The 25,647-nt window shown below is 34.3% G+C and overlaps 2 protein-coding genes across 5 annotated transcripts in view; one reads left to right on the top strand and one right to left on the bottom strand.

Annotated features, from left to right (window-relative positions):
• The window catches only part of VPS37A (VPS37A subunit of ESCRT-I), a 41,421-nt gene extending 24,566 nt beyond the window's left edge, over positions 1-16,855 (top strand). For 2 of the 4 annotated variants that reach the window (XM_069484924.1, XM_069484928.1), the window contains 8 exons: positions 3,663-3,891; positions 5,383-5,453; positions 7,959-8,086; positions 8,170-8,228; positions 8,308-8,376; positions 10,046-10,189; positions 11,196-11,276; positions 12,863-13,127. In XM_069484924.1, coding sequence (XP_069341025.1) covers positions 3,663-3,891; positions 5,383-5,453; positions 7,959-8,086; positions 8,170-8,228; positions 8,308-8,376; positions 10,046-10,189; positions 11,196-11,276 — 781 coding nt within the window. In that variant the 3' untranslated portion in view covers positions 12,863-13,127. Of the gene's footprint in view, positions 1-3,662; positions 3,892-5,382; positions 5,454-7,958; positions 8,087-8,169; positions 8,229-8,307; positions 8,377-10,045; positions 10,190-11,195; positions 11,277-12,862; positions 13,128-15,146; positions 15,195-16,822 lie in introns of those variants that run through there. The other 2 variants (XM_069484926.1, XM_069484925.1) reach the window with 2 other exon arrangements.
• MTMR7 (myotubularin related protein 7) overlaps positions 16,738-25,647 on the bottom strand; it is a 55,921-nt gene continuing 47,011 nt past the window's right edge. The window contains exons 8-12 of the mRNA XM_069484923.1: positions 25,546-25,595; positions 23,584-23,784; positions 22,191-22,331; positions 20,601-20,727; positions 16,738-17,228 (exon numbers count right to left, since the gene is read on the bottom strand). Coding sequence (XP_069341024.1) covers positions 16,866-17,228; positions 20,601-20,727; positions 22,191-22,331; positions 23,584-23,784; positions 25,546-25,595 — 882 coding nt within the window. The 3' untranslated portion in view covers positions 16,738-16,865. The remainder of the gene's footprint in view (positions 17,229-20,600; positions 20,728-22,190; positions 22,332-23,583; positions 23,785-25,545; positions 25,596-25,647) is intronic.

Here is a 25,647-nt window from a genome sequence, read left to right as displayed (position 1 = left end):
GAAATATTGACTTGACCATTTTGGGAAAATACAATATGCCAAAGATGCTTGGAAGATAAACATACCCTCACACTTGATAGTTGGTACAGTTAAAATTCTAGGTTGAAGTGATCTTTCACTCAGAATTTTGAAGGCATTGTTCTGTTGTTTATATATGTTTCCACTGTTACCAAGATATCCAATGCCATTCTTATTTCAGATCCTTTGTAACTTTTTTTAAACTTTGCTATTAAGAAACTTCACGATGGTGCAACTTTTTACTCTTTTTTTATTTCAGCTCATTATGGGGGTACAAAAGTTCAGGTTATATATATTGCCCATGCCCCCCCATCCCCCTGAGTCTGAGCTTCAAGTGTGCTAGGTATTTTATGGGCTCCTTTAATCATTCATGTCTTCATTTCTAGTAAATTAAGTTTTTGCTGTTGTAATTTCCATTTCACCTTTTTTTCTTCATTCTTTATGGAATTTTTTTAAGTTTAATATTGGCGCTCTGAAAACTATCTGATTTTCTTATTGCCCATGTTTACATTTTTATTTTCTTTTCCCAGGATATTTTTTGGCTTTATTTCCCAGTCCTTCTAATTAATTCCCAAGAATTTTTTTCTTGTTCAAAAGTCAGATGACATCTTCAACACTGTCTAGAAATCTCCCTAGCTAGCTCATCCAGTTCAGCCCTCTCCCCCTCATCTTTGCCTTCCTGTTATCTATTTCCTGGCATCCTATGTCTTTATTTTTAGATAAAGAATTTGGATAGTCTTTATACAAAAACTATATTTCCTCCCTTCTGTAGAGATATGGTTGGATATAAACTCACCTTATTTGAAAATACAAGCCAACAAATTTACTTATTCCCATTTCAAATAAATTCTAGGATACAGTGCACGTTACTAAAAATCAAATTTGATGCATTTCTTAGATTATTTTATGTGTTTTATCTGCTACTTATTTCAAAATAAAGCAGATTTGTTCAGAATTTTTAAGACTTTAAGACTATTACATAGATTCTCTCATGCTGATCATATTGTTTCTAAATAACTTGTTATATTCACATACATATTACTGATTCCTTTAGATAAAAGTAAAGTTTTAGGATAAATATGATACATCCTTTGAAATGAACAAGCTTATTAGAAAACTTTTACCATAATTTTTTTAATGGGTCATATATTCACTTGGTTCAAAATTCAAAAAGTATAAAGGAGTGTAGAATGAAAAGCCACCCTGTCACTTATTTTTCCCTTGCAAGTTAGTTTTTCAAAAACCTTTTGGCATCCAGAGTTATTTGGGTGTGTGCATAAATAATTCCTGAGATATTCTATGTATATACAAGAAAATATATGTCTATTTTATCCCTCTCTTTTTTACACGAATGGTAGCATACTATTTCCTTGCTTTTTATTTTCACTAAATGGTATGGTTTGGGAAGTTTTCCGTGTTAGTACCTGAGGCACTTCCTCATTATTGTTTATGGCCACAAAGTATTCATTTTATGGATGTACTATAGTTTATTTACCAAGACTCCTATTGATGGGTATTTTCATTGTTTCTGATCTTTCCTAAATGGCCCACCCTTCTTCATTACCCTCATTGCTACAGTAAATAATCTTAAAAATAGTATCTTATGCAAATGTGAGCATATTTGTTGGTTGAATTTTAGAACTAGTACACACATTTGTAATTTTGACAAATACTACAAATTGCCCTTCAGAGTAATGGTACCAGTTTCTCCTCCTGTACACAATGCCTATTTCCCAATAGTATGTAATCAAAATGGATCTTTGCCGGTTGATAGGAAGAAAATGATACATTACTATAATTTTTATTGTATTTATCTTACTAACAGTGAAATTGAACATTTTCTCCTGTGCGTTAGAGATGTTTTTCTTCCTTTCTCTGTCCCATGTATAATATCCTAGTCTCCGTTTTGCTGTTGAGTTGTTAGTCTTTTTATCAATTTGTTAGTCTTTTTATGAATTCTTGCTATATTAGAGAAATTATCTCTTTGTCTGTGACAGGAGTTTCAAATGTTTTCCCCCAGATTTGCCATGTAGAATTTTTTTTTTAAATGTTGTGGAATTTATCATTATTTTCTCTAATAATTTCAGAATTTGGGATCACAGAAAGTCCTCTCCCGCCCCAAAGTTATAATTTTCCAATGATTTCTTCTAGATCTTTTAATATTTTTTAAAAAACATTTAAATCGGCCGGGCGCGGTGGCTCACGCCTGTAATCCTAGCACTCTGGGAGGCCGAGGCGGGTGGATTGCTCAAGGTCAGGAGTTCAAGACCAGCCTGAGCGAGACCCCGTCTCTACTAAAAATAGAAAGACACTATATGGACACCTAAAAATCTATATAGAAAAAATTAGCCGGGCATAGTGGCGCATGCCTGTAGTCCCAGCTACTCGGGAGGCTGAGGCAGTAGGATCGCTTAAGCCCAGGAGTTTGAGGTTGCTGTGAGCTAAGCTGACGCCACGGCACTCACTCTAGCCTGGGCAACAAAGTGAGACTCTGTCTCAACAAAAAAAAAAAAAAAAAAAAAAAAAAAAAAAAAAAACATTTAAATCCTTGATGCATTAGGTTTTTACACTATTGTAAATTTGAGGATCTGGCTCAAATTCTTTTTTCCATATGTCTCAACTATTTATTCACTGTTCTAGCTATCTTTCTGTTTGAGATTCTATCTTTATTATATCCTAATTCCCATATATGTGTTTGGGCTTACCTGTCCATTCACCAGTACTATACTTTAAATATTTTCTAATTATTAAGGTTTTATAATTTGTTTTGCTGTAATGGCAGGGCTAATATCTCTTTACCCTCCTTCTTCAGACTTTTTTCTTCTATGTTTGCTTGTTTATTTTTCCATGTAAACTTTAGTGTCATTAGTTTACATTTCAAAGTCTGTAACAAGTGTTTTCTTCCAACAAAATTCAGGTGAATTTGTGTCATTAAATAAAATAATAGTACTGCCATAAAAAATTGTTTAAGCATTATACATTTTGGCACACATTTCAGTACAAAATAAAACATTTTAGTTGTTAGTATTGTGTTTAAAATATAACCTTAAGTCAGGCTGGTCTGGAATACCTGGCCTCATATGATCCCACCTCTGCCTTCTGAATAGCTGGGATTATAGGTGCAAACCACCATACCTGACCTCTCTAAACTTTTCTAAGGAGGAAAGATATTAAATGTAAAATATTTCTTATCTTGCAAAAATAAATATTAACTATGTTGTTCTCTGATTAAATCCCAAGTACATAATGCTGTGCTACTCTTTCTAATATATATTCATGTTTATATATGCATCTGTTTTTAATATTTTAATGTTTTTAGCAGGTTGATCTGTATATTTAATTTTCCTTTAAAATTTCCTAGAAAAGCAGTCTTGACTTTCAGTCAGATTTTGCCAAATGTAGAGAGAGCTATTAGGCGGCCTCCACTTGGATAAATTTTCATCTTTTTCATAGAAATCACAATTCTCTTTTTGGGGGGGTTTCATATTTTATGTAATTATAATGTTTTATTAAGTATAATTATATATTCGTTAAAAAAGTCCATCTATAATGCATGACCATTGTCATTTAGAACGATTTAGGAGTAATTTTACATATTTTATCCCTAAAACCTAATCTGATGATCGTTCTCTTTCTCTCTTCAGCCTGTACAATAACCCAGGAGGGATGCCTCCTTATGCCACTTCTCAGGGTTTCCCATTTCTTCCTCCATTTCCCCCACAAGAAGCTAATAGGAATATCACTTCTTTATCTGTTGCTGACACTGTTTCTTCTTCAACAACAAGTTTTACCACAACCAAGCCAGCCGCTCCTTCATTTGGGGTCCTTTCCAGTCTGCCGTTACCTGTTCCCACAACAGATGCGTCAGCTCTGGTTGGTGTCTTCAGTTACCTATATTTTTACTACTGAAACATTCTTTCAATCAAAAAACATGTATTATATGCCTTATTGTGCCAGCCACTAAGTTGGGCACAATATGTCAAAAGATTGAATCAAATTTTTCAACTCAACAAACTCAGGGAGGTAACCAACAAATATCAAATAATTGAAATAAAGAACTTCTAGTGGAGTAGAAGAGACAGTCTAGAGTTTTGTTAGAGTTACAGTTAAAGGAATTGTCAGTGCTCCCAGGGACCAAGGTACAACGAGTAGGATGCCTTTACAAAAAATGTGATTTTTTTTTTCACCACTTTATCCTTAGTGTCTCAAACCATGCTTGATACAAACATACAGTAGGTGTTGAGTAAAAGGCAGGTAAATGAATGAATGAATTTATGCTTGAAGCCAGATTTTGAAATATGGTTATGAATTTGCTAGGATAACAAGGGGCTGTATGAGGCATTCTGTAAGAGGCAGTAACATTGACAAAGCCATTGATCCATAAACCAGATGGCATTTTTGTGAAGCTACCTTTCATGGATCTTTCTGGCTGCCACATAGGATGTAGGCAAAGGCACAAGAAGTGATCGTGTAGAAGCAGGTATCGGTTTATGGTGGGTCTGCTGAAACATATTAAAGGCTTCAGGCATCCCACTGGTTTGAAAAATTATCTGTTCTTAAGCTGGTACTGTTGCCATGTGGGATGTTACTAAGGGAGAGATTAATACTTTGTGCATAAAACACATAAAAGGATTTAAAAGCCTTTAATTTTAACTCTTAGTGAATATCACCCGTAGTAATACTCAAATGTTATAGAACCTTATTATGTCCAACATTGGTAATTTCAGAGTTTGTAATCATTTAGAATATATAGAACCAAGTAGACTTTGTTTTACCAAAACCTTTCATTTTATTGTGTTAATGAATGTTATGAACTACAATTAGTAGTATAAACAAAATTAAAGAGAACTTTTCAAGAGTCCTCAGGTAGAAAAAGTCTCATATATTCGAACAGTGGATACTCTGTTCCTCATCTGCCCTATGTCTCATCTAACTTGGGTTTGTAACTATTCAGACTATTGCCAAATTATTCAGTTTTTCTATATTTAATACCTCTCACTTGAGAGAAATATATATTAATGAAATCCACAGATAATTCTCCCCACCTGTCATAGATACACTTAAGAGATTTATTTACTTTACAACCATATACTTTTGCCCAAGAAAGAGAACTAACACAGGTACTCACATGGCCCTCACCAAAAAAGTTTTTAAAAAGTAAATTGTGTATGTACAAAGTTACACTGAAAAAAAAAAATAGACTGAAGGGAGAAGGAGAGAGTAAGAACAACATGAAGTGTGAAGATGAAAATGTGGTAATGAATGTGGTTGTGGAATGTAGTCCATTAAAAAGTGATTTTATAAGTAAATGGGAACAGTCAAAAAGATGACTCACGTTTAATATCATTTAAAACTCTTCTTTAGACAAGCCAAAATGGTTTTGGTTACAAGATGCCAGATGTCCCTGATGCATTTCCAGAACTCTCAGAACTAAGGTAAAAAACTTGGAGAGTAAAGTTGGTGGTGTTTCTATTTTATTTGTAAGTACAAACCAGATCATCATTTCACATTCTTGTTAAATTAAAAGATTTTTAAAATTGTCGCTATTCCTATACAGAATTGTGGTTGTCATAGTTGGCACACACACATATATTTATACATTCACACATATATACATAGACACATATACATACATATGTTATACACACATTATTATTTATTGAACAAATTGGTTATTTGTCCTATAGAATTTCCCATATCCTGTTTTTGTCTGATTGCATCTTTGTGGTACCATTGAAGATGTTCCTCTGTTTCCCATATCTTATGCTGCTGATGGTTAGAACTAGAGTCTTGATTAGACTTTGGTTCAGTTCTTTTGCCAATATTTACATCATAATTAGTGCATACTTCCTATTACATCATATAAGCCAGCAATGATGTCTGCTTGTCCTATTTTTAGTGACATTAAGAATATATCACGTTGAAGCACCTAAAATCATTGGCCATCGTTAATTCATTAATGGTTGCAAATGTGATTTTCTGATTTTTATCATTCCTACTGCCAGAAGGAAAACTTTGCTTAATCAACTGCATATTTGGTTATACTGAAATATACTTTATACAGGAAAGGCAAGATAAATGCTTGATTTCTTCCCCTTTATTTATCAATTTTCACAACAATGAAATGATGCACTAATAAGCTGCAGAAGTTGTTCTGAGGGGTGAGAAGCCCAGTGTGGCTTCTGTATCATTTCTGGCAAAATGAGGAGGCTGTGGGCTCCTCAGGAACATGTGTTCTCCCAGACCTAGAGCCAGTCCTTTCTCTGAAGGGCACTTGTATTTTTTTCAAAATGACAGTGCTAATATTTTACTAAGATTATTGAATGCAGGTTAAGTTTTTTATTTTGTTTGTTTTTAATAGTTCTTTCGTTTTTAAGATATATCACACCAGAATGTATAGCCAATTAAGTTTCTTCAAATAATTTTTCTCTGGATGATTATATAACTTAGAAAAAATAAGTTCACTGGCTTTGAATTTTAGAGACTGCTTTTTTCTTTTTTATTTATTTTCAAATTATCTAATGTTTTTATAAGGCTCAATAGTCAAAACTAAGATACATTCAGAGAGGTTTAGCTTCCGTCTGTATCCCATTCACCCAGTGTTCTCTTTCACCCTACAAATACCATTTTGTTTTTGGTTTAGCCTTCCATTTATTTTTTGATGTAAATAATTTCATGAATATATGTGTACATATACATACATATACACATGTATACATATCTATGTCTTTTATTGTGATAGCCATGCATCTAGTAGCTAAATGGGCATGGAGGTTACAGTTGGGAGGCTGTTACAGCTGCTCATGCACACCAGTCTAGTAGCCCAATGGTAATTTGACACTGCACAGTAGCAGACACTACTTACCTTGTAGAGTCTTGGGAGATTTTATTGGCTATATTTTGGCCAACATACCCTTGGAATCAGGCACTGACCTGGTCTAAAGCTGACTAGATAGAACAATCTCCCACAGAAGTTTTTCACAAGCCAAAATGTTACAGTAGTAACTACTCTGGCCTTTTTACAATTCTGTTTCCCTCTTATCGTCACATACAATGAAAGGAATAGGAAGAGCATCTTCTAATGCTCACTCCTTTGAATTTACTGTATTACCAATATGTTTGACTTTATGCTTGGAAGAAATAAATAGCTTAAATATTACACATCAGTAAGGCTGGTTCCTATCAGGGAAATTCAAGAAATAAGTGATATTCTAAAGCACTGAAATTAAACAATTAAGAACAAGAAAAAGATACTTAGCAATATTACTGCTCTCCTCAGCTGAATATGGGAGAGCCCTACTTTCATGCATTGTTCTTTGCCCAAGTTAAGTAGACTTTATTGTTAATTTCAGGTCATTGTATAAATATAAATACTTCCCACAGTTGTAATTTTAACACATTGACTGCCATGAGAGTTGTGTTTAACTCACTCTAGTTTTGACCCTGGGGCCACGTGAAGCATATATAAAATCTTACTTGTTGATGTTCTTAGTATTACTGTTAAGATTGACAATTTAATTCTAAAAGCGTGGATTAAATGAATAGAAGTCAATAAATCTCGTTTCTCTATTTATGTTTATCTTTAAATTACATTGAAAGTTTTTATTCTATTTTCATGACAAAACACTGTGGCCCCAGGGAAAAGTTTCTGGGTTTTTTTGTGCATGTGGCAGTCAATATGTTAAAGAAAGTTAGATATATCGATATATCCATTGGACCAGAATTCACTTCTACAGATTCTGTCAAGAACATATTACAGACTACTTTATGTTCCATTGTGGTTGATGTTTTATATGCTTTTAAGGTTACAATTGGCCTTCTTGTGTGTATAGAACTCTATCAACTAAATAAAACTAAAAATTGTGAATATTTCTCATCATGGAGAAAAACCTGATGACTGACATTCATTAACAGCATATTTTTTTCTTTTGTGTTTCTAGTGTGTCACAACTCACAGATATGAATGAACAAGAGGAGATATTACTAGAACAGTTTCTGACTTTGCCTCAACTAAAAAAAATAATTACTGACAAGGATGATTTAGTAAAAAGTATTGAGGAACTAGCAAGTATGTCTTCTCTTAGTTCAATTCAAATTTCCTGAGAAAAATGTCATCTTTACCTAGAAATAAACCAGGGATTTATCTTACAGGAAAAAATCTCCTTTTGGAGCCCAGCTTGGAAGCCAAAAGGCAAACTGTTTTAGATAAGGTGAGTTAGTGAAATCATTTTGAAGAAATTTATATAATTTAAAGATAGAATAAAGTGACATTTTAATTTTCTCCTTTAGTATGAATTACTTACACAAATGAAGTCTGCTTTCGAAAAGAAGATGCAGAGGCAGCATGAACTTAGTGAGGTAAGATTGTTTAGTTCTTTTCCTTTCCCATAAAAACTTTTAATGTGTATGAGTTACATTCTTATTTTCATTATTATCAAGTGTCTGACATTATAAGGCATGGTACCTCTAAATGTAGACGAATGGCTCTCAGTTATGAGGCGCTATAAATCATTTGCTTTCATGTAAGAGCATATCTGGTTCTAAAACATAGAGAAATGAGAAAAGCCACCAGAAAAAACTTTCCCAGGTAAATTGTGAAACCACTATCACCCTTGTAATAAAACCTAACAACGAAAAATTTTAATTCTTGACTTACTTTTAAGCTTAGGTACAAATAGAAAGTTAGCAAATTAAAAAGTATAATATATGAAAAGTATAAAGTATAATTTACTACAAATAATAGGTTTTATGCTAGAAATCAAGTTATATGATGATCAAAAGTATTTTATAAAATCAACTTACATTTCTGAAAAAATGAATCTTTAAAAATAAAAAGAGAATGGAGGACATATCTTTATATCTCATACCCATAACCAACATCATAGTTAACAGTATTCTATTTCTTTTGAAATCAGGAGTTTTGTAAGGTAAAGCCAATGTAATAAAATATAAAAGAGGAAGAAATAAGAAGAGCTAACGTTGCATAATTAGTGTGTGTCTTACACTGCCCAAAGCTACTTACAGATGCACATTGCCCCATTATTACACCAAATCCTATGGGATAGGTATTATGACTTTTTTTTTCTTTCTTTCTTTTTTTATTTTTTAACATTTTATAGATGAGGAAACTGAAGCACAGGGAGATTAAATAACTTCCTTGAGATCATATAAATAGAAAGTATTCAAGTTAGAAGTCAAACTTAAGCAGTCTTCCTTCACAGAAAACCTGGGAAAATCAACTGAAATACTCCTAGATACACATTAGAGCTTAAGAGATGTTGAAGAAGCTTTTCAGAGTAGTCAACATCAGGAAATATTAGTCTTCCAACTTTGTTCTTTTTCAAGATTATTTTGGCTATGCAGGAATCTCTTGGGAGAATGAATTTTAGGATTTTTTTTTTTCTATTTTTACAAAAAATGCCGTTGAGATTTTGATAGGGATTGCATTGAATCTGTAAATTGCTTTGGTTAATATTGTCATCTTAACAATATTAACTCTTCCTACCCATGAACGCAGGATGTCTTTCCACTTGTCTTTAATTTCTTTCAGCAGTGTTTTGTAGCTTTCAGTGTACACGTCTTTCACCTCTTTGGTTAAATTTAATTCCATCACTTTTGCCATATTCTGTTCATTAGAAGTGAGTCATTATAGGTCCAGCCCACTCTTAAGAGGAAGGGATTATACAAAGGCAGGAATACCAAGAGGGTGGGATCATTAGTGGTCATCTTTGGGGGCATCTATCACAATGACTTAACACCAGAATCCTGAGAGGACAATGATTTTCCAAGTTTTTCTCATTTAATAGTCTTCAGCCAGCGGATGGGTTTCTCTTGTGTTTAGGTATCTACCCCTATCCAAAAGCTGAGGACCTAGGTGGGGCCTTATAAAGTAGCAGATTTCCTCAACAAAGAAGCTTGGTGAGACATATGACAAATTGCTTCTCCATACCTCTACCTCATTTCCTCTCCCTCTAAGGAGTTTTTCTGAGTATTGTAAACTAATATCGTGCTTGATTTTCTTTTTCAGAGCTGTAGTGCCAGTGCCCTACAGGCAAGATTGAAAGTAGCTGCACATGAAGCTGAGGAAGAATCTGATAATATTGCTGAAGATTTCTTGGAGGGAAAAACTGAAATAGATGATTTTCTCAGTAGCTTCATGGAAAAGAGAACAGTATGTAATACTCTTTAGTTGAGGACCAGTAACAGTGTAATACCAAATTACTTACGTATACTATGAATAAAAATATGAGAGGAATCTGAAAAGCCTATATTGAAAATGATAACAACATCTTACTATCACTTTAAACCTGCTTGTCTTCAGTACACAAGCAGGTAAATCTAGTAATAGTTCTGTTTCAGAATTGGTAGTATCTGTGTCCTTCTGTAATAAAGCTGATAAGTCAGCTTTAGTCTTCATAGTTGTAATATACTTCTTAATAACCTGTTTTACAAATTTTTTAAAGAGAATCATCTATAAAGATTATAAAATAAATTTTTAAGATATTATTGAGAACATTCTGGAACAGTTTATGTTCTGATATCTCCATTGTATTTAAAGAAAAACCCAAAAAGTCTGCTTAATAGTTTCTTGCCTTTTAATGGAGTCCAAAATATTTACGTAATTTGTCTGAAACCTCACATTTTAAAATTAATCTTTTGTTAGTAAACTTTATAAAATGTACATTCTCTTGTAGCTCTCTCCTGTTAAAGCAGGTGGGGCAGATTTTATCATCCCCATTTTTCATGAGAGAAAATTGAAGTTCAGAGATGTTATGACTTACCTATGGTTATAGCATTAGTAAGGCATTGATGTCTGGTCCATTATTCTTTAATACTATATCTCTGTGCTTTGAAGTTTGTATTTGTTAATTTCCCTGGTTAATAGTAGCAGAATTTATTTCCATATTTTTGAAACACAGATATTTGAAATTATATAATCAGAGAATTGATATAAAGGATCAGAATTTATTCTGCATGTTTGCAGACAGAGGCTATCTTCTAAACAAAATTAAATTTTATTTGCATTCTTAAATTCTTAGGAATTATATACCACCTTAAACGTTCAAAATTTGAAATAATGTCAACAGGTTAAAAGACTCTTACTTCTGTTACAATGTAGGAAGTAACAGGCACACCTTTGGAAAAGTAACTGGTATTTTAAATAATTTATTTTCTAGATTTGCCACTGTAGAAGAGCCAAGGAAGAGAAACTTCAGCAGGCAATAGCAATGCACAGCCAATTTCATGCTCCACTATAGGTAAATTATAATTTGGGTTTGAGTCTCAAGGCTACTGCATAAGTATTCTTTAATTGTAATGTTCTTAATAGTGCCTCTTCATCCAGCCTTAAGCATAATTCCGACATTATAGCTTTTGTGCTATCTGCCATATAAAATGCTTTGTATTATATATTAAGCATATTATAATATAAGCATATAACCAGTAGAAATCTTTTGGATATTTCCTCACTATGATGTTGGCTTGAATGAAACGTTTTTTAACATCAGATAGCTCCTTATGTAGAATCATAAGTTATAGTTAGTTCCTTTGTCTCAGCTGGCGAGTATACCATATTACTTGGTTGACGTTATTTCTCAGTAGCCTCTGTCATTTCCTCCTTTAAAATGAACTTCCACTCTGTTTCTTTTCCATCTCACACCAGGATTACTCCAATAATTTTCTGACTGGTCTCCTGACTTGAGAGTTCTCTTTCCTACACAACACTGACAGGATGATCTTAAAAATACCACTTCTGTGATAAAATTTTCACTGCTCCAGAAGCTATATAGCCCCTGGCAGTGACAGCATCAATACCAGATATCTCTGGTTTTAAGATTTCTATCATCTGGCATATGTTTCAGATAATCCATTTTAATTTTCTCTTTTCCCCTTATGTTGTCTTACATGGCATAGTCTTCCTTCTACCGCCATATCTTTGGTTGGTGCCTTTACCTGATAGAGAAGCCTTTCTTTTTCCTCTTCCATCTGTTTGGTTTTAGGAATGATTTGGTTGTAAGAACTACTTCCCACACCAAGAAGCTTAAGAAAAAGCTTATGTTGTTGGGTAATTTAGGGATTCATTATAGAGCCAAAATGAAGGAAGGTACAGTCACCTGAGAGTGAAAACACTGGAAGCCACTCAGTAACCAGAACAGCTCCTCCTTTCAGACCCTTTCTGAGGTTGCTTGCTTCTCATTTTTCTGTCTCTGGTTTGGTTTTTTTTTTCCCCCATCTCACTCGCCCTTCAACCCTTGCTGCCCACAAGCCTGATTATATCATGTGACAGTTCAGACAGCCAGCGGAGACTAACAAGAGTCTCTCGAGTTCCAAACATCCCTGGGAAAGAGGCTGGCCCAGGATGGGTGGCAAGAGTCATCCTGGCCCAATCAGTTTGGCCTGGAGATTGGTGTCATGTGGTCCTCCGCCCAGGAGACTGGACTGAAGGAGTGGACTTTGAAAAGGGAGCGTGAGAGGTTCCCTAAAACAGGGCGTGGGGTTCAGGAAAGGAAATGACAGGCATTTCTGCTCTGCAGCTCAAACTCATCTGCCTCGTGTCCTTCCCATTAGTGCCTACATTGAATTGTTTGATGTTATTTTCCAAATCATATTATAAATTCCTTGAGGGTTGGGGCTGATTTTTGATACCAAGTTTGCATTTCCCACAGCTTGAGAAGGTGGACACTGAGTAAATGTTTGTTTATATGAACATGCGAGAATCCTCTCCTTACCCCTGTTCCCTCATAGTCACATTATCTTCTTGTAGGTAAGTCTTAATTGGAAGAGAATGTAAAGGGATAAAAAATTGTCATCTTCAATTAAATCTTAGTTTGGTTTTTCTTTCCAGATTTTCCTGGAAACGTGAACTGCCAAGAGAGGAATGGGACACAAAACTAAACAAATTGTTTTATATTTATGATTTGCAAATTGGCATTTCATCACAGTGGCTAAAATCACAGACATACTATATAAATACAGAACTGAGACTGACTTTTTACAGATTAGAATGACTGCTATGATCTTTGCTTTAAGGAATTTTTCTGCACTATTTGCACTAAAAAATGTTTATTTATTGTCGATAAATCCTATCATATTTAAGTTCCACTGCTGTTCCTCTTACTATTAAATGACTATGCATGTAATTTTAGCTAGTTTTCAATATTTTATAAAAGTTCATTTAAATTTGTATTTTCAATTTGAAGCTGCCTCATTTCTTTAGCAAGAATGGTATGTTGTTTCCTCTTAATCTTTTTTTAAAAACTATTTTCAACTGTGGAAAGACCCTTATTTTTCTTCTTTCTGGATAAAACTTTCAAAAGCAATTTGTTTTTAAATATTCAAGGTGTCAGGAAACACCAAACCTGCCAATATGCCACCTCAAGAAAGTCACTTTTAATACCTACAATAAATCAAAAGAATAAACCAGCTGCTTTTATATATTTTATTTTTAAAACTAAAAATGCATTTAAAAAGCAATACAATATTTTACCTTATAGAAAAAAATTGCCTTTCACTTAAAACAGCCCAACACAAACTTTCATGCTAGTTTTAAAAAAATAAGTATCTGATAGGTTTATGGTTGGATAGGATATGCTTTCTAAATTCCTATTAAATTTAAAAACAATCATTTTGTTAATAAATAGTAAATCTAGACAGAAAAAGTCAATGAATTTTTCTGACATTTACTGTGAGTTAGATTTTCCTAAGTGCAAAATATAGTAATAAGTAAAATTAATATTTAATTTTTAGATAATCCTAATTCTTAATGAATTTGAATTTTCTCTTTAACTTGTACTATGTTTAGCAATTTGCTTCTATCACAAGTCACATATTCCATGGGTAACCCTAAATGAACTATATATCTGAGGCTTGGTAAGGTAGTATCTAAATTATAAAACAACATAATGCATAGTTTTATTTAAATTTCATCCCAATATGATTGTCATCCCAACACCAGCATATAGTACAGATTATCTTCATCTTTTTGTTTCTCCTATACATGTTTGTAACAATTGAATTTTAGGAAAAACACAGTTATTTTCTTAGAATTGAAAAATGCTTAATATTTTAGTCTGTGTTTGTGGAAGGCAAATATTTATATGGACTATAAAGATACAATATTGTATATGGAAAATAACTTATTAATTGCTTGTCTTCCTGGCCCTGTGCTAAGGGCATGCTGTTTAATCTTCAAAATGACCAGATAAGGAAGGTATAATTATCATTCCTGATTTATAGATGAGATAACTGAGGTAAAGTGAGTATTTCAAATTTGTAAACAGTATTATACTGGAAAGCTTTTAAAAGTTATTAGACTCTCCAGGGTAGGGTTTTGTCATAGATAGATATTTAAAGGCCAATATCTCAAAATAGAAGAAAGTTCTAAATCAATGAAGTATATATATACCAAAGATATCCATTTCAAAGTTGGAAGAAATTTCTAGGAATAAAGTGAGACTAGGTAATTTGTATCAGAATAGAAGTTGTTTAGAAGTGGGTTTGATCATAATTGATATATGGCTTAAATTGAAGTACAGCTCAAATTAATTTTTAGAAGAAAGTGAACTAATTCTTTAAAAAGTTCAATTATTCATTTGCTGAATTATGATCAAAATTCTAACCTGTATCAAATTTACCTTGAACTGTAAATATTAATTGGGAAGTAACAGGCCTGAATCAATACATTGGTTTATTCCCTATGCCCTAATATAAACCATTCATTGCCCTAAGTAAAATACCTCTTGATTGATGTTAGATTTAAAAGGAAAATGTAGCATTAGAGATTTTAGTCTTGTTGGATTGGCCATGTTCTTTCAAGGCTCTGTGAAACGACAGTAAAGTTTTAGTAAGCAATAAATGTAACCTTTTATATAAATGTCAGTGTTAGGTTAACTTATAGTAAGTAGACTAAATGAACGTGTACTTAAGTGATAATGTCTGATAAAAAGGTTAAAGGGAATGAAAAAAGTATATGGCTCTGATGTGGAAGATACCACGTTAAAAAATTAAATTTTAAAATAGCATATATTTATTTATACTACTAGCTTTTCAGAATAAATGCATAGTCCTATGTGGTATAGATCCTTTGTCATTTTTAAAAAAAAAAAAAAGATTTATTATTCTTTTTGTAGACATACACTGCCAAATGGAAGAAATTAAAGTCGCATCCTCAATATCAGGCAACAAAGTTTCCAAGAGTGGATAACTACGAGAATGGCTTAAAGTGAGTTATGTTATAAAAATGTGAAAGCCATTACCACTATATCCTAAGTTTTTATCATTAGCAAGGTATTCCCTATTACATACAGTATACTGCAGAAAATGAATAAACATTCCTTGTACTTAATTTGGAAACAGTTCAACAGAGAATGCTCAAATTGTATATTCTAAAAGAATTACACTTGCTTTTTTACATTAACAGAGTACTTTTATATTACAGGTTTCTTACATATTATAGTTATTCTATTTTTTAAATATGATGAACACCACAATTATGCTGTATTATTTCATTTATCTGTATTGCTACACTCCTTCCAAATCTTTCGTACTAGAGATGCACTGTCACTTTCTTGCCCTTTCCCTTGTTCTTATTTCAGCAAAATTGAGTATATTCTCCTATAAAAAATTTCACATATTCAAAATATTGATGTAAATTGTAAAAGTTTAAATTAATCCCTTTACATTCTAGAATGTACTAATATTTAAAAACCATACAGTGTGGTTATTATTTAAGTTTTTCAGATCAAAAGTTTACATCACCCAGTGAAGTCCCATTTTTTTTAATCGTAACATAGGAGAATGATTCTGCCTTACATGTATATCTTCACAAAAACTCTTTTCAGAACTAACTTTGAGCAGTCAATGGTCATCAGTGTTACTAATGTTAATTAAACCATATTAACCAGTTACATAATTTCTAAATAAGACATAACAACCAAAATCTCCAGTTCTTAACTGGGATTTTCCCTCACTAATGTTTTATGCTACTAACTTTACAGTGTTATACTTCAGGCTCTGTCTGGTGGTTTGCCCACACTACTGGTAGTATAGTCTCTGGAACAGTAATTAAGAGGTTGTTATTAAGAAAGCTAATATGATTTGAATTCATGTGTAAAACCCAGAGAATGAATGTTGCGCCTCCTATGTTAGGTATTAGACCAGTGTTGGACAAAAAGTAAGTTTTAGTGTTTTTTAAATGATGAGGAAAAACAGAAGAGATTCCAGAGAAAGGCAACAAAATTATTACAATTCAAAATATATTTAAGGAAAAGGTCACGTGATTATTATTCCTGAAAGATAAGCTTCACGTAAACAATTACAAAGCTTGTCAAAGCTCCTTAGGAATATATTAACCTAAAAAAAAAAAAATCTCAAAAATGTGCCCTATTTTTGGAAATATTGATAACAGAGTCAGAAAGAAAGGTAATGTAAAATGTTTAGTAAAATAAGAGGACAGATTTAAGATAACAGGCGTGAGGGAAGGGGTTGGGGCTTTTGGGGTTGATACATGCTACGACAAGGAGGGTTTATATTGAGAACTTTGGGGAATGACAAAAATAATTGCTCTGCAGTGAATACGATTCTCATAGTCTAGAATGAGTTTCAAAATGGTGAATAATTTTCCTTATATTTGATAAAAGAAATGGCTACTTCCTGTCCTCCAGTATCTAAAGAAACTAAGACATTTTTCCCTTTTCATAGCTACATTTTATAACTCTCAATACTATGTACCATTTCTTGAGGGGTTTTTTTTGTTGTTGTTTTGTTTTTGAAATTTTACATTGCACTGTTCCCTTATTTTTGGAAGTGTTTCTTGCGTGTCCTTTACTTTGGAACCCCAAAGGGAAACTTCAAGCAGTGAGAAACACAGCTTCGTCGGAATCCCGGTCCTTGCCACTGTCCTCACTCGGGGCATGCTCGCCACCACTTGGAGACCGACAGCTCAAATCCTCCACCCCGGACTCTTGGTCACTGTTGGCTGACAGGTCTGGATCTGAGCTTTTCAAATTGTCTTGGGTTAGAATCAGAGCAGAATCCTCGTCACCTTGTGAAGGGCTCCTGGACGGAAATGACTTCATGTTCCCGCTGTAGTCCTGGGGAGTGTTGGCTGTGCTGTTGTCTGAGGTGGAAAACCCCGAGTGTCTGCTGGGTTCACTTTGCTTACTCTTCACTTTAGTGTCATTTAGCTGGACTTTCTGAATTTTTTCCAGCCTCTAAGAAAGAAATAACAATTTTAGGAGGAAAATCATAAATAATTTACCTCTTTTTATATATATGCATGCCTCTAATACTCATTACCTCCCAGCTGGGTATAATGTTAAGAACGTGGGTTCAAACCTAGACTTTATGACCTTAGACAAAATCTGTGAGGCTTGCTTTCTTCGTCTTTAATGTAAGGATGGTAATACCTGCCTTGACATAGGTTTTCCATAAATGTAAACAAAATACAACACAGGCAAAGCACCTGGCAATCACTAGTGTCCCTCCTTTCTATGCCCATATGGTTTATATAATGATTCTCATCCCATGAACTCCAGATACATTTTTTAAAAATCATTTATCTAAAATTTTAAGGTAAGTGAAGTATATCTCAGCTTAAAAGTTACAGTATAGAATTCAGTCATTTTTAGTATAGTCAAAGGTTGTGCAACCATCGCTACTAACTCTAAGACATTTTCTCCCTACCTCCCCCACCCCCCGCCAAAAAAAGAACCCCTCATACTCTTTAGCAGTCATTCCCACTAATTGACTTCCTATCTTCATGGATTTGCATAGTCTGGAGATTTCATACAAATGGAGGCACACAATATGTGGCCTTTTGTGTCTTTTACTTAGTTTATGCTTTCAAGGTTCATCCATGCTATATGGCATGTACCAGTACTTCATTCCTTTTCATGGCTAAGTAGTATTCCATTACATAGGTATCACATGTTGTTTCTCCATTTCACAGGTCATAGACATTTGGATTGGTCAAAATACATTTTAACCGATTTCATCCTCTGATGTCAGCCCAGGAGGTGTTATACGATCAAGTATTATGTATTCATTTAGTATTCATTCAAAAAGCATTCAAATTATGTGCAGAAGCACTGTGCAGGGTAATGTGAGGAACTGAGATAATTACAGACCCAGCCATGAAGAACCTGGAATGTCATAGCAAAGAGAGGCAGAGTTTGCGTAATGTTGGAATTTGGAGGAGGCAAAAGTTATTTAAGGGGGAAACGGTGGTATGGTTAGAAGGAAGAGAGCAGAGTAAGCTTCAGGGAAGAAAGCAATTTAACGGGACTGTGAAAGAATTAAACTTGGACATTCTGGTGATGGTTAGGAAGCATTCCTGGCAGCGGGGACAGTGAGAGGAAAAACACAAAGGTAGGAAAGGTGTAAATTGTGTGCAAGAAGCAGAAACAGTTAAAATTTAGTGAGGGGAATAGTGGAAAGTTGAAAAGGTGGATTAGACTGGGTTATGGGAAAAATCTCCAATGCTAGGCTAAAGAATTTTCACTGTTATAAGGAAATGAAAGCCAAAGTTTTTTAAATTAAGGTACGTTGAGAACTCTAAATAATTTTTAAAAATCATTATTTTAACAAGAAGAACACTGGAATAGACTAGTAGAAACCTAAGATTTTCATGAAGTTTTGATGTGTTTAGAAAGAATAAATAAAACTCGTCCAATAATGACATGAGGGGACTTTGAACAGCAAAAGGTCAAGCTTCTACCATGGCTCCAGAATTCTAAAAACCTAACCTGTGGCTCATTCCAGTTCTCTGTATATATTCTTTAATGCAAGGTCTCTCAGTCCTAGTGGCAATTCACAATCATCTGTGGCACTCTAAAGATTCTCCGACAGAATCTCTAGGCTTAGTGCCCAGGCATTAGGATTTTTTTGTCAAGGTGGTGATTTTGATGCACAAAAGTGTTAAAAAGTACACCAATTATGTAAAACATGTTAGAGCTTCCCACATAGGTCCAAAGATGTTTTGTTGGATCGTGGCAGATTTATACTAGAGTAAGATTTATGCTTAGGTTCAAAAGTTCTCAAAACCAATAGTTTTTTAACTTTGTGAATCTGTTTTATCTGTCTGGCCTCAGTATGCACTTGAGTTTGCAACTCTAAATTCAAGATCATCCATGATATTTATGTCTTGAAAGGCGATGTTTCCTAGAATATTATGGGAGAAAGATAAGAGCCAATCTCACCAGCTACCTCTAAATGACCATCTCTACTGTTGGGGACCTTAAACCACAAAGCCCCATTTCCCCCAGGCCATCATTTTCAGTGGTGACCTGCAGGTAACTATCCACTGGGCAAAGGAGCAGACTTAGAATTCAGCTGGTGATTTTTGCCTACCTTCATTTAGACATTCTCTAATCTGAAAGGAAGAAACTAAAAGTTCTCTTCTAGTCACATTGCTTTATGAAGTATAATAAAGTACCTTAACTACTGACCGTTTCCCAGACTTCATCCTAATATTTTTTTCTATACTACATATGATCTTTTTTTTTAAAAGAAAAAAAAAAGGCCGGGCACGGTGGCTCACGCCTGTAATCCTAGCACTCTGGGAGGCCGAGGTGGGCGGATCGTTTGAGCTCAGGAGTTCGAGACCAGCCTGAGCAAGAGCGAGACCCCACCTCTACTAAAAATAGAAAGAAATTATATGGACAGCTAAAAATATATATAGAAAAAATTAGCCGGGCATGGTGGCACATGCCTGTAGTCCCAGCTACTCGGGAGGCTGAGACAGGAGGATCGCTTGAGCTCAGGAGTTTGAGGTTGCTGTGAGCTAGGCTGACGCCATGGCACTCACTCTAGCCTGGGCAACAGAGTGAGACTCTGTCTCAAAAAAAGAAAAAAAAAAAAAAGTTCTCATTATGTTTAAAACATTGATTCTCAATTCAGAATTCAGGTTCCAAACAACAGGAATTTACTGCCAATTCTTGAGCAAGTGAAGGATGTGATGCATTTTTAAGAAGATAAATGAGCAAAATGAAGCAAAGAATCCAAATGGGTTTGGTGCTCACCTAACCTAGTGTGGTATCACTGGAAACAAAATCATCCAATCAGGAAAAGCTTTTAAGTATATTATAACCTCTCTGTTCGAGTAGGGAGAAGTTACGGAAGCCAAAAAAATAGACTTTATAGTAAATCTCACCTATTAGTTACCACTTAAAGACTAATATTGTTACATAATTCTTAAACGTACAGCAATAGATTTTTTACTACAAGTGCATGTATCTGATTTTATCCTTTCACTTTTTTACTGTTTTTCACATTTTCCAGAAAGAATTAATTTTAATGCTCTCAAATAACAGTAACAAAAAACATTGACCTATAATAGGAGTTGCCAACTAGTTCAGCAAACTGGCAGCAAGCCAGATGCCTGAAATGTATTAAATGGCTAGGCTTGGGCTTCAGTTACCTGGGTGCTCACCTGGATGGGTTGTATTTTAGGTTTTCCACTGGCTAAAAATACAAAATGGTTATATTGCCACATTTTACCTACCAAGTCTTCAGAGGCTTTCACGGAACACTGCTCTTCAACAAATAAACACAGAAAACAGACCAACATAGCAAGAGTGTCTTACTTCTTCCAGGACCTCCAGCTCCTCCTCCAGCTGCTGCGTTTCCTCCTTCACTGCCATCAGGTAATCCGTAACTGACTGTCGGGGCTGCATCCCCTTTTCAAAGCGGTTGTACATTCCACTCCAAAACCTGGAAAGGATGGCAGAGCTTTATACCAACATACCGCAATCTGAAAACTCACATCCTCAGGTCTTCTCAGGTTTCTTTAATATCAAAGTCTTAACAGTAACCAAATACAAATTACAGGCTCTAAAAAGCCACTACTTAAGGTAATGATTTCACATTGATGTTTTCTTTTTCTTCAGTCAGTGTAAGCATCTTTTGGGGAGAATAAGTTCATGAAGAGTCTACTTGTATATATGGTACTGAATTACAGACATGTAACATATTTTTCTAAAATAGATTAAAGTGCCTGTTACCATTTTCTTTTTGTATGAAGAAAATGGCTCTTAGTTTTGAACTTCGAAAATCAGTGATTGCATATTTAGACTCTTCCAGCTGCAAAAGAAGCCTTTTAAACTTGCAGTTTTTGTTTTATCATAGCTTTTGTTTTATCATAACGAAATTGAATGCAAAAATTGACATTTGCATTTATAATAAATCCTATGCAATAATGCATAATGGAATGCAAATGAGAATGAATGGTGTTATCATATAGTTATCCTTAGACCCACTCTTTTATTTAGAAAAGTATTAATATTTTGAGAGCAGGGACATGGTGTCGTTCCTTATTTTATCCATAATGCCCAGAATAGTGCTTGATCTACAGTATTTGTTGACTGGCTATTAATAATAAATTAGTTGCAATACAACTGATCATGTCACAACAGCTCTTGATGTTTTACACAAACCATAGAGGCATCTTTTTAGTATGATAGGATTAATATTGTGCTATTAAGTTCTGGGGAAATAATTAGATTGAAACAATTAAGAACAAAAGCATCTTGAGGAATGAAATCTATGGAGGAAGAAATGCCATTAAGTGTGTGTCAGGAGTGAGTAGGGAGAAGGAATTTAGTTTCTCAGTTTATTCTGTGTGAGCCTTTTTGTTGACCTCCAAGTTATTTTTCTTACACAAGCGTAGGAGGAAGCTAGAGTATAAAATATATTTATACATACCTAGTTTATACCTAGCAGAACCTGTAGGATGCTACACTGCTCTCCCCATCTCAATATATATACAATCTTAAAATAATTTATTTTTGTAAGGGAAATATTTCCACCAGGACTCAATTCAGCAGAGACGAAGAGGTAAGGCTATGTAATGCTTACTATTGAAACTTGTGATTCCACATTTGACTTATAAGGCGATTGGTTTATTCTTTTGCTTTTAAAAAACAAATTGGAACTTGCATTTTGAAGGTATCATTATTATAAAACATCAACTTCTGAAGAGAATTCCACATTTAGGGGGAATGAAGAAGGAGAGGACACACTGGCAAAAATACCACATCAAATACTTCCTCTGGTGTGAAAGCCTCTGGGTCCAAAAAAGCCTCAAAGATCAGTGTTTCGTATACTTTGGCCTCCTAATGTTAAACAGCACCAGTATCCAAGTTCCTACCATAGAAAGTTCCTAGAGGTTTACCTACTTGTACATGAAGTTGCATGGTGTTGTGGGAAGATGAAGGCCTCCCTGGGTCTGGCTGTGATCAGCTCTAAACAGAGGATTCAAGTAGTCAGCCCGATTCTTCCACAGGTGAGCCCATAATGAGTATGTTCTTTCTTGAATTCTGTTTTATAAAGAAAATAAGTCTGAAAATGACCTATTTTGGTTCTTACAAATAGTAGATGTGTAATATGAAAGCTGGAAAAGAACTAATAATCATCTGAATATGAAGTATCCCTGTTCTATAGAAGAGAAATTTATGATCTTTGTGGCTTCATGGTATAGTGGAAGAACACTGTAATAATCTCAACTTCTCTACTATCTGTACTGGCCTTGACAAGATGTATAATGTCTCTGAGTGGAAAAAAAACTGCCCTGTAACCTTTAGGGGGCAGGGAGTTTCCCCAAATAGTCACTGAACATTTATAATTTGCCAGGCACTAAATGTTTCACATGTTTTCTCTCATTTAATCTTCACTGAATTCCTATGAGATATGTCCATTTTACAGATGAGGAAATAGGAATAGAGAGATTAAGTAGTTTCCAAAATCCCATAGGTAGTGAGTGGAAAAGCCAAGATTCAAACCCAAGCAGATTCTATTAGAATTGGCTGGTCAAGTGCAACGAACCACAAAACTACCTCGGAAAACAAGTGAGCCTGAAGGATGCATTCTGCTACTTTTAAATCATCTCCATTTATCAGGAACTGCACTTAAAGTTCCTTGGAGAAAACAAACTAGTATCCACTAGAAAAATTAATTTTCTTTCTGTTCAACTCAGATAGTATAAAACTACTGGAGTCTATTTTATTTGAACCGATCATTCCCAAAATTAAATCTGATGTTGTACACACTAGTTATAATCATTTTATTCTATGAAAATTTTAAAAATGTTCTCTCATTTGTACTTCCGAAATCACTTTGTTTATTGTTGAGTTTTTGACTATAATTTATTATAAAGTCCACATTTCATTCACTTTTACCCTTGGATAAATCAATACATTTTAATCTGAATAAATGGTGGCTCGAGTTTCAAATTTGCTTTCCCAGTTATATTTGCAATTCCTATTATGACAGTATATCTACCAGAGATGTCTAACGTTTCCCTTTTAAATACAAAAACTCTGACTCCAGAAAGTTTTTTTAGTATTAGTGTGTCAAGTCTATCAACCTGTCTGTATATATCAGGCAGAAACTGGGGGAGAAATGAACCTGTACATATTTGTCAGTTGATGGTATTTAAATCATTTATGAAATGATGTCAGTAAAAGACATTTAATCTGTCAGTAGAGATATGTGACTAAATGAAACAGTCTTCAAAATTATGAAAGGCCACCTGAAATTCTCAATCACCAAAATCTTTAGATAAACACTTACTTGAGTTCTCGTCTCTCCTTTTGGCTGTTACATAGGAAGTTTCCAAACTGGCAGGAATAAATGTGATGTTGAATGTGAATCAGAAACCTCTCATTGAACTCAAAGGCACAGGGAAATTGTTCCATTAACTGCCAGACGCACTCAATGAACTGGTCAATAACTGGAGAGATTTCTTTTGGATCACCATCTAGATTGCCATATCTATGAAACAAAGTATTACAGACTTTTAAAGGCAAGTTGTTTTCTTTATATATTAGCTATATATATAAATGCAAAAAAGCTATAAATGCAAAAAAAAAACATAAAAGCAACCCTGGTTCCTAAATAAATCTTATCTTAAAAACTTGGAATGAAGAAGTTGAAAAATAATTCAAAATTTCCAGAGAAACTCTGTAATGAAGGTCTGGACAGAAGGGATACGTTCATGTTATAGTTACAAAATAAAGTGTTGGTGCTAAAGATAAAATTCAAGGAAATCATCCAAGGAAAAAGGGCTTTCTTTAATTCAAACTTTAAAAGTATATCAGAGCTTTTGAAATACATCTTCTACTCTAATTAGCGACTAATGAGAGTGTGAGGAAGAAATGCGAAATGCATAAACAATTTTAGGGTTTTTCACTTTTGCATTGTTTGTTGGGGAGGGATAAGGAAGACAGCTTGAAAAAATAGTGGTTTCCCAAGTTTCTAGGGATATTCCCATCACTCGAGCAGAGTTGCAACTTGTCATATAATTTTATTTCCACATGACCACAGATTCCACATATACCCTTGTGTCTCCCATATCTTTCTTTTTCAAGAACACATGAGGATCTTCTCGCTAACATTGGTCTTGATTTTTAAATGAAGGAAGCCTAGCCCTTTTATGTAATTTTTACAAAAATTCCAAAAGAGTGCTCTGGTGCCGGCCGGCAAAGACAAAATAACAATATAGAACCTCGTCTTGGTAATGGAGAGTCAACTTGAGGAAGAGAAATGAGCAGTGATCAGTTTAAGAGTTTCTCAAGAGAAGAAACATTAGAAAGTGTCTGGAAACTTCTCAAAAGTGTCAGTTCCACTCACCTTTGATAGCTTTAAAAAGGGCTGCCTGATATATACTATCTAATGAAATTATTAGTAACATGCTCCCCAAATTTAAATTTTAGCACCAAAAGACTAGGCTAAGTACACCTACAACACTGAAGACTCAGAGATTATAAAAAACCAGAACATAGAACAGAGATTATTAACAAATTATTTTAACAAAAGGAGGCTACTGGCTCCAAAAACAATAGCTTCTGGTTATTGAAGGCCTACTACCTGGGCCAGTCATGGAGCGAAACTAGTTATACTTTTTCAAAATTCTTGCTACAACCCTATGGAGGAAGGGCATCCCCATTCCACAGATGGGAGACCAAAGGTCAGAGAGGACAGATGCCCAAGGAGGGACAGTAAATACCACAGCCTGGATTTGGTGTTGGATGTGTCTGGCTCCCAAAGCCTGAGCCACTGTCCTAGGTTACCTCTCCAGAGACATATGGGACAAATGTCACTCTGACAGAAATGCCTTAGGACCAGCCCAGTTTGATTCCCACTGTGAAAGATCAAAGAGAAACTGTCCCATAGGCATTTTACACTTTGCAGCCTAAAGTGAATGTTTGTGCTTCCAAAATGGAATAATTTAATAAGTCAAAGGTATAGGTAGAAGGAAGAGAAGGCTGATCCTTTCTAGGTTAATTAGTAACCATTCTCTGTGTCAATTTAACAGTTAGTTCTACCCAACTATTACCAAGAGTAATCAGCTAGAACTTCATTTATCTGTGATACAACTTACACAACAAAATTTGAACTTTCCAAGTAAGATACAACAAAGTAAGAAACCTTTCAAAAACAACACTATTTACCCCTAGACATTCAATTGAAAATTTCAGAAACAGTGCTGTTATTCTAAACATTAAAATCCACAGATTTTTCAATATTACTTACCTGTGATTAAACTTATGACCAAAGGAAATCCAATCCTTTTCAATTAATACCTACACAAGAAAGAATAGAAATATCATGGAGAGAAGCAAATGAGGCAAAATA

This window comes from Eulemur rufifrons, chromosome 12, assembly GCF_041146395.1.
Source record: "Eulemur rufifrons isolate Redbay chromosome 12, OSU_ERuf_1, whole genome shotgun sequence".
Taxonomy (NCBI): domain Eukaryota; kingdom Metazoa; phylum Chordata; class Mammalia; order Primates; family Lemuridae; genus Eulemur; species Eulemur rufifrons.
The sequence above is the reverse complement of the archived record's forward strand: the minus strand, read 5'-3'. Positions and strand labels throughout refer to the sequence as shown.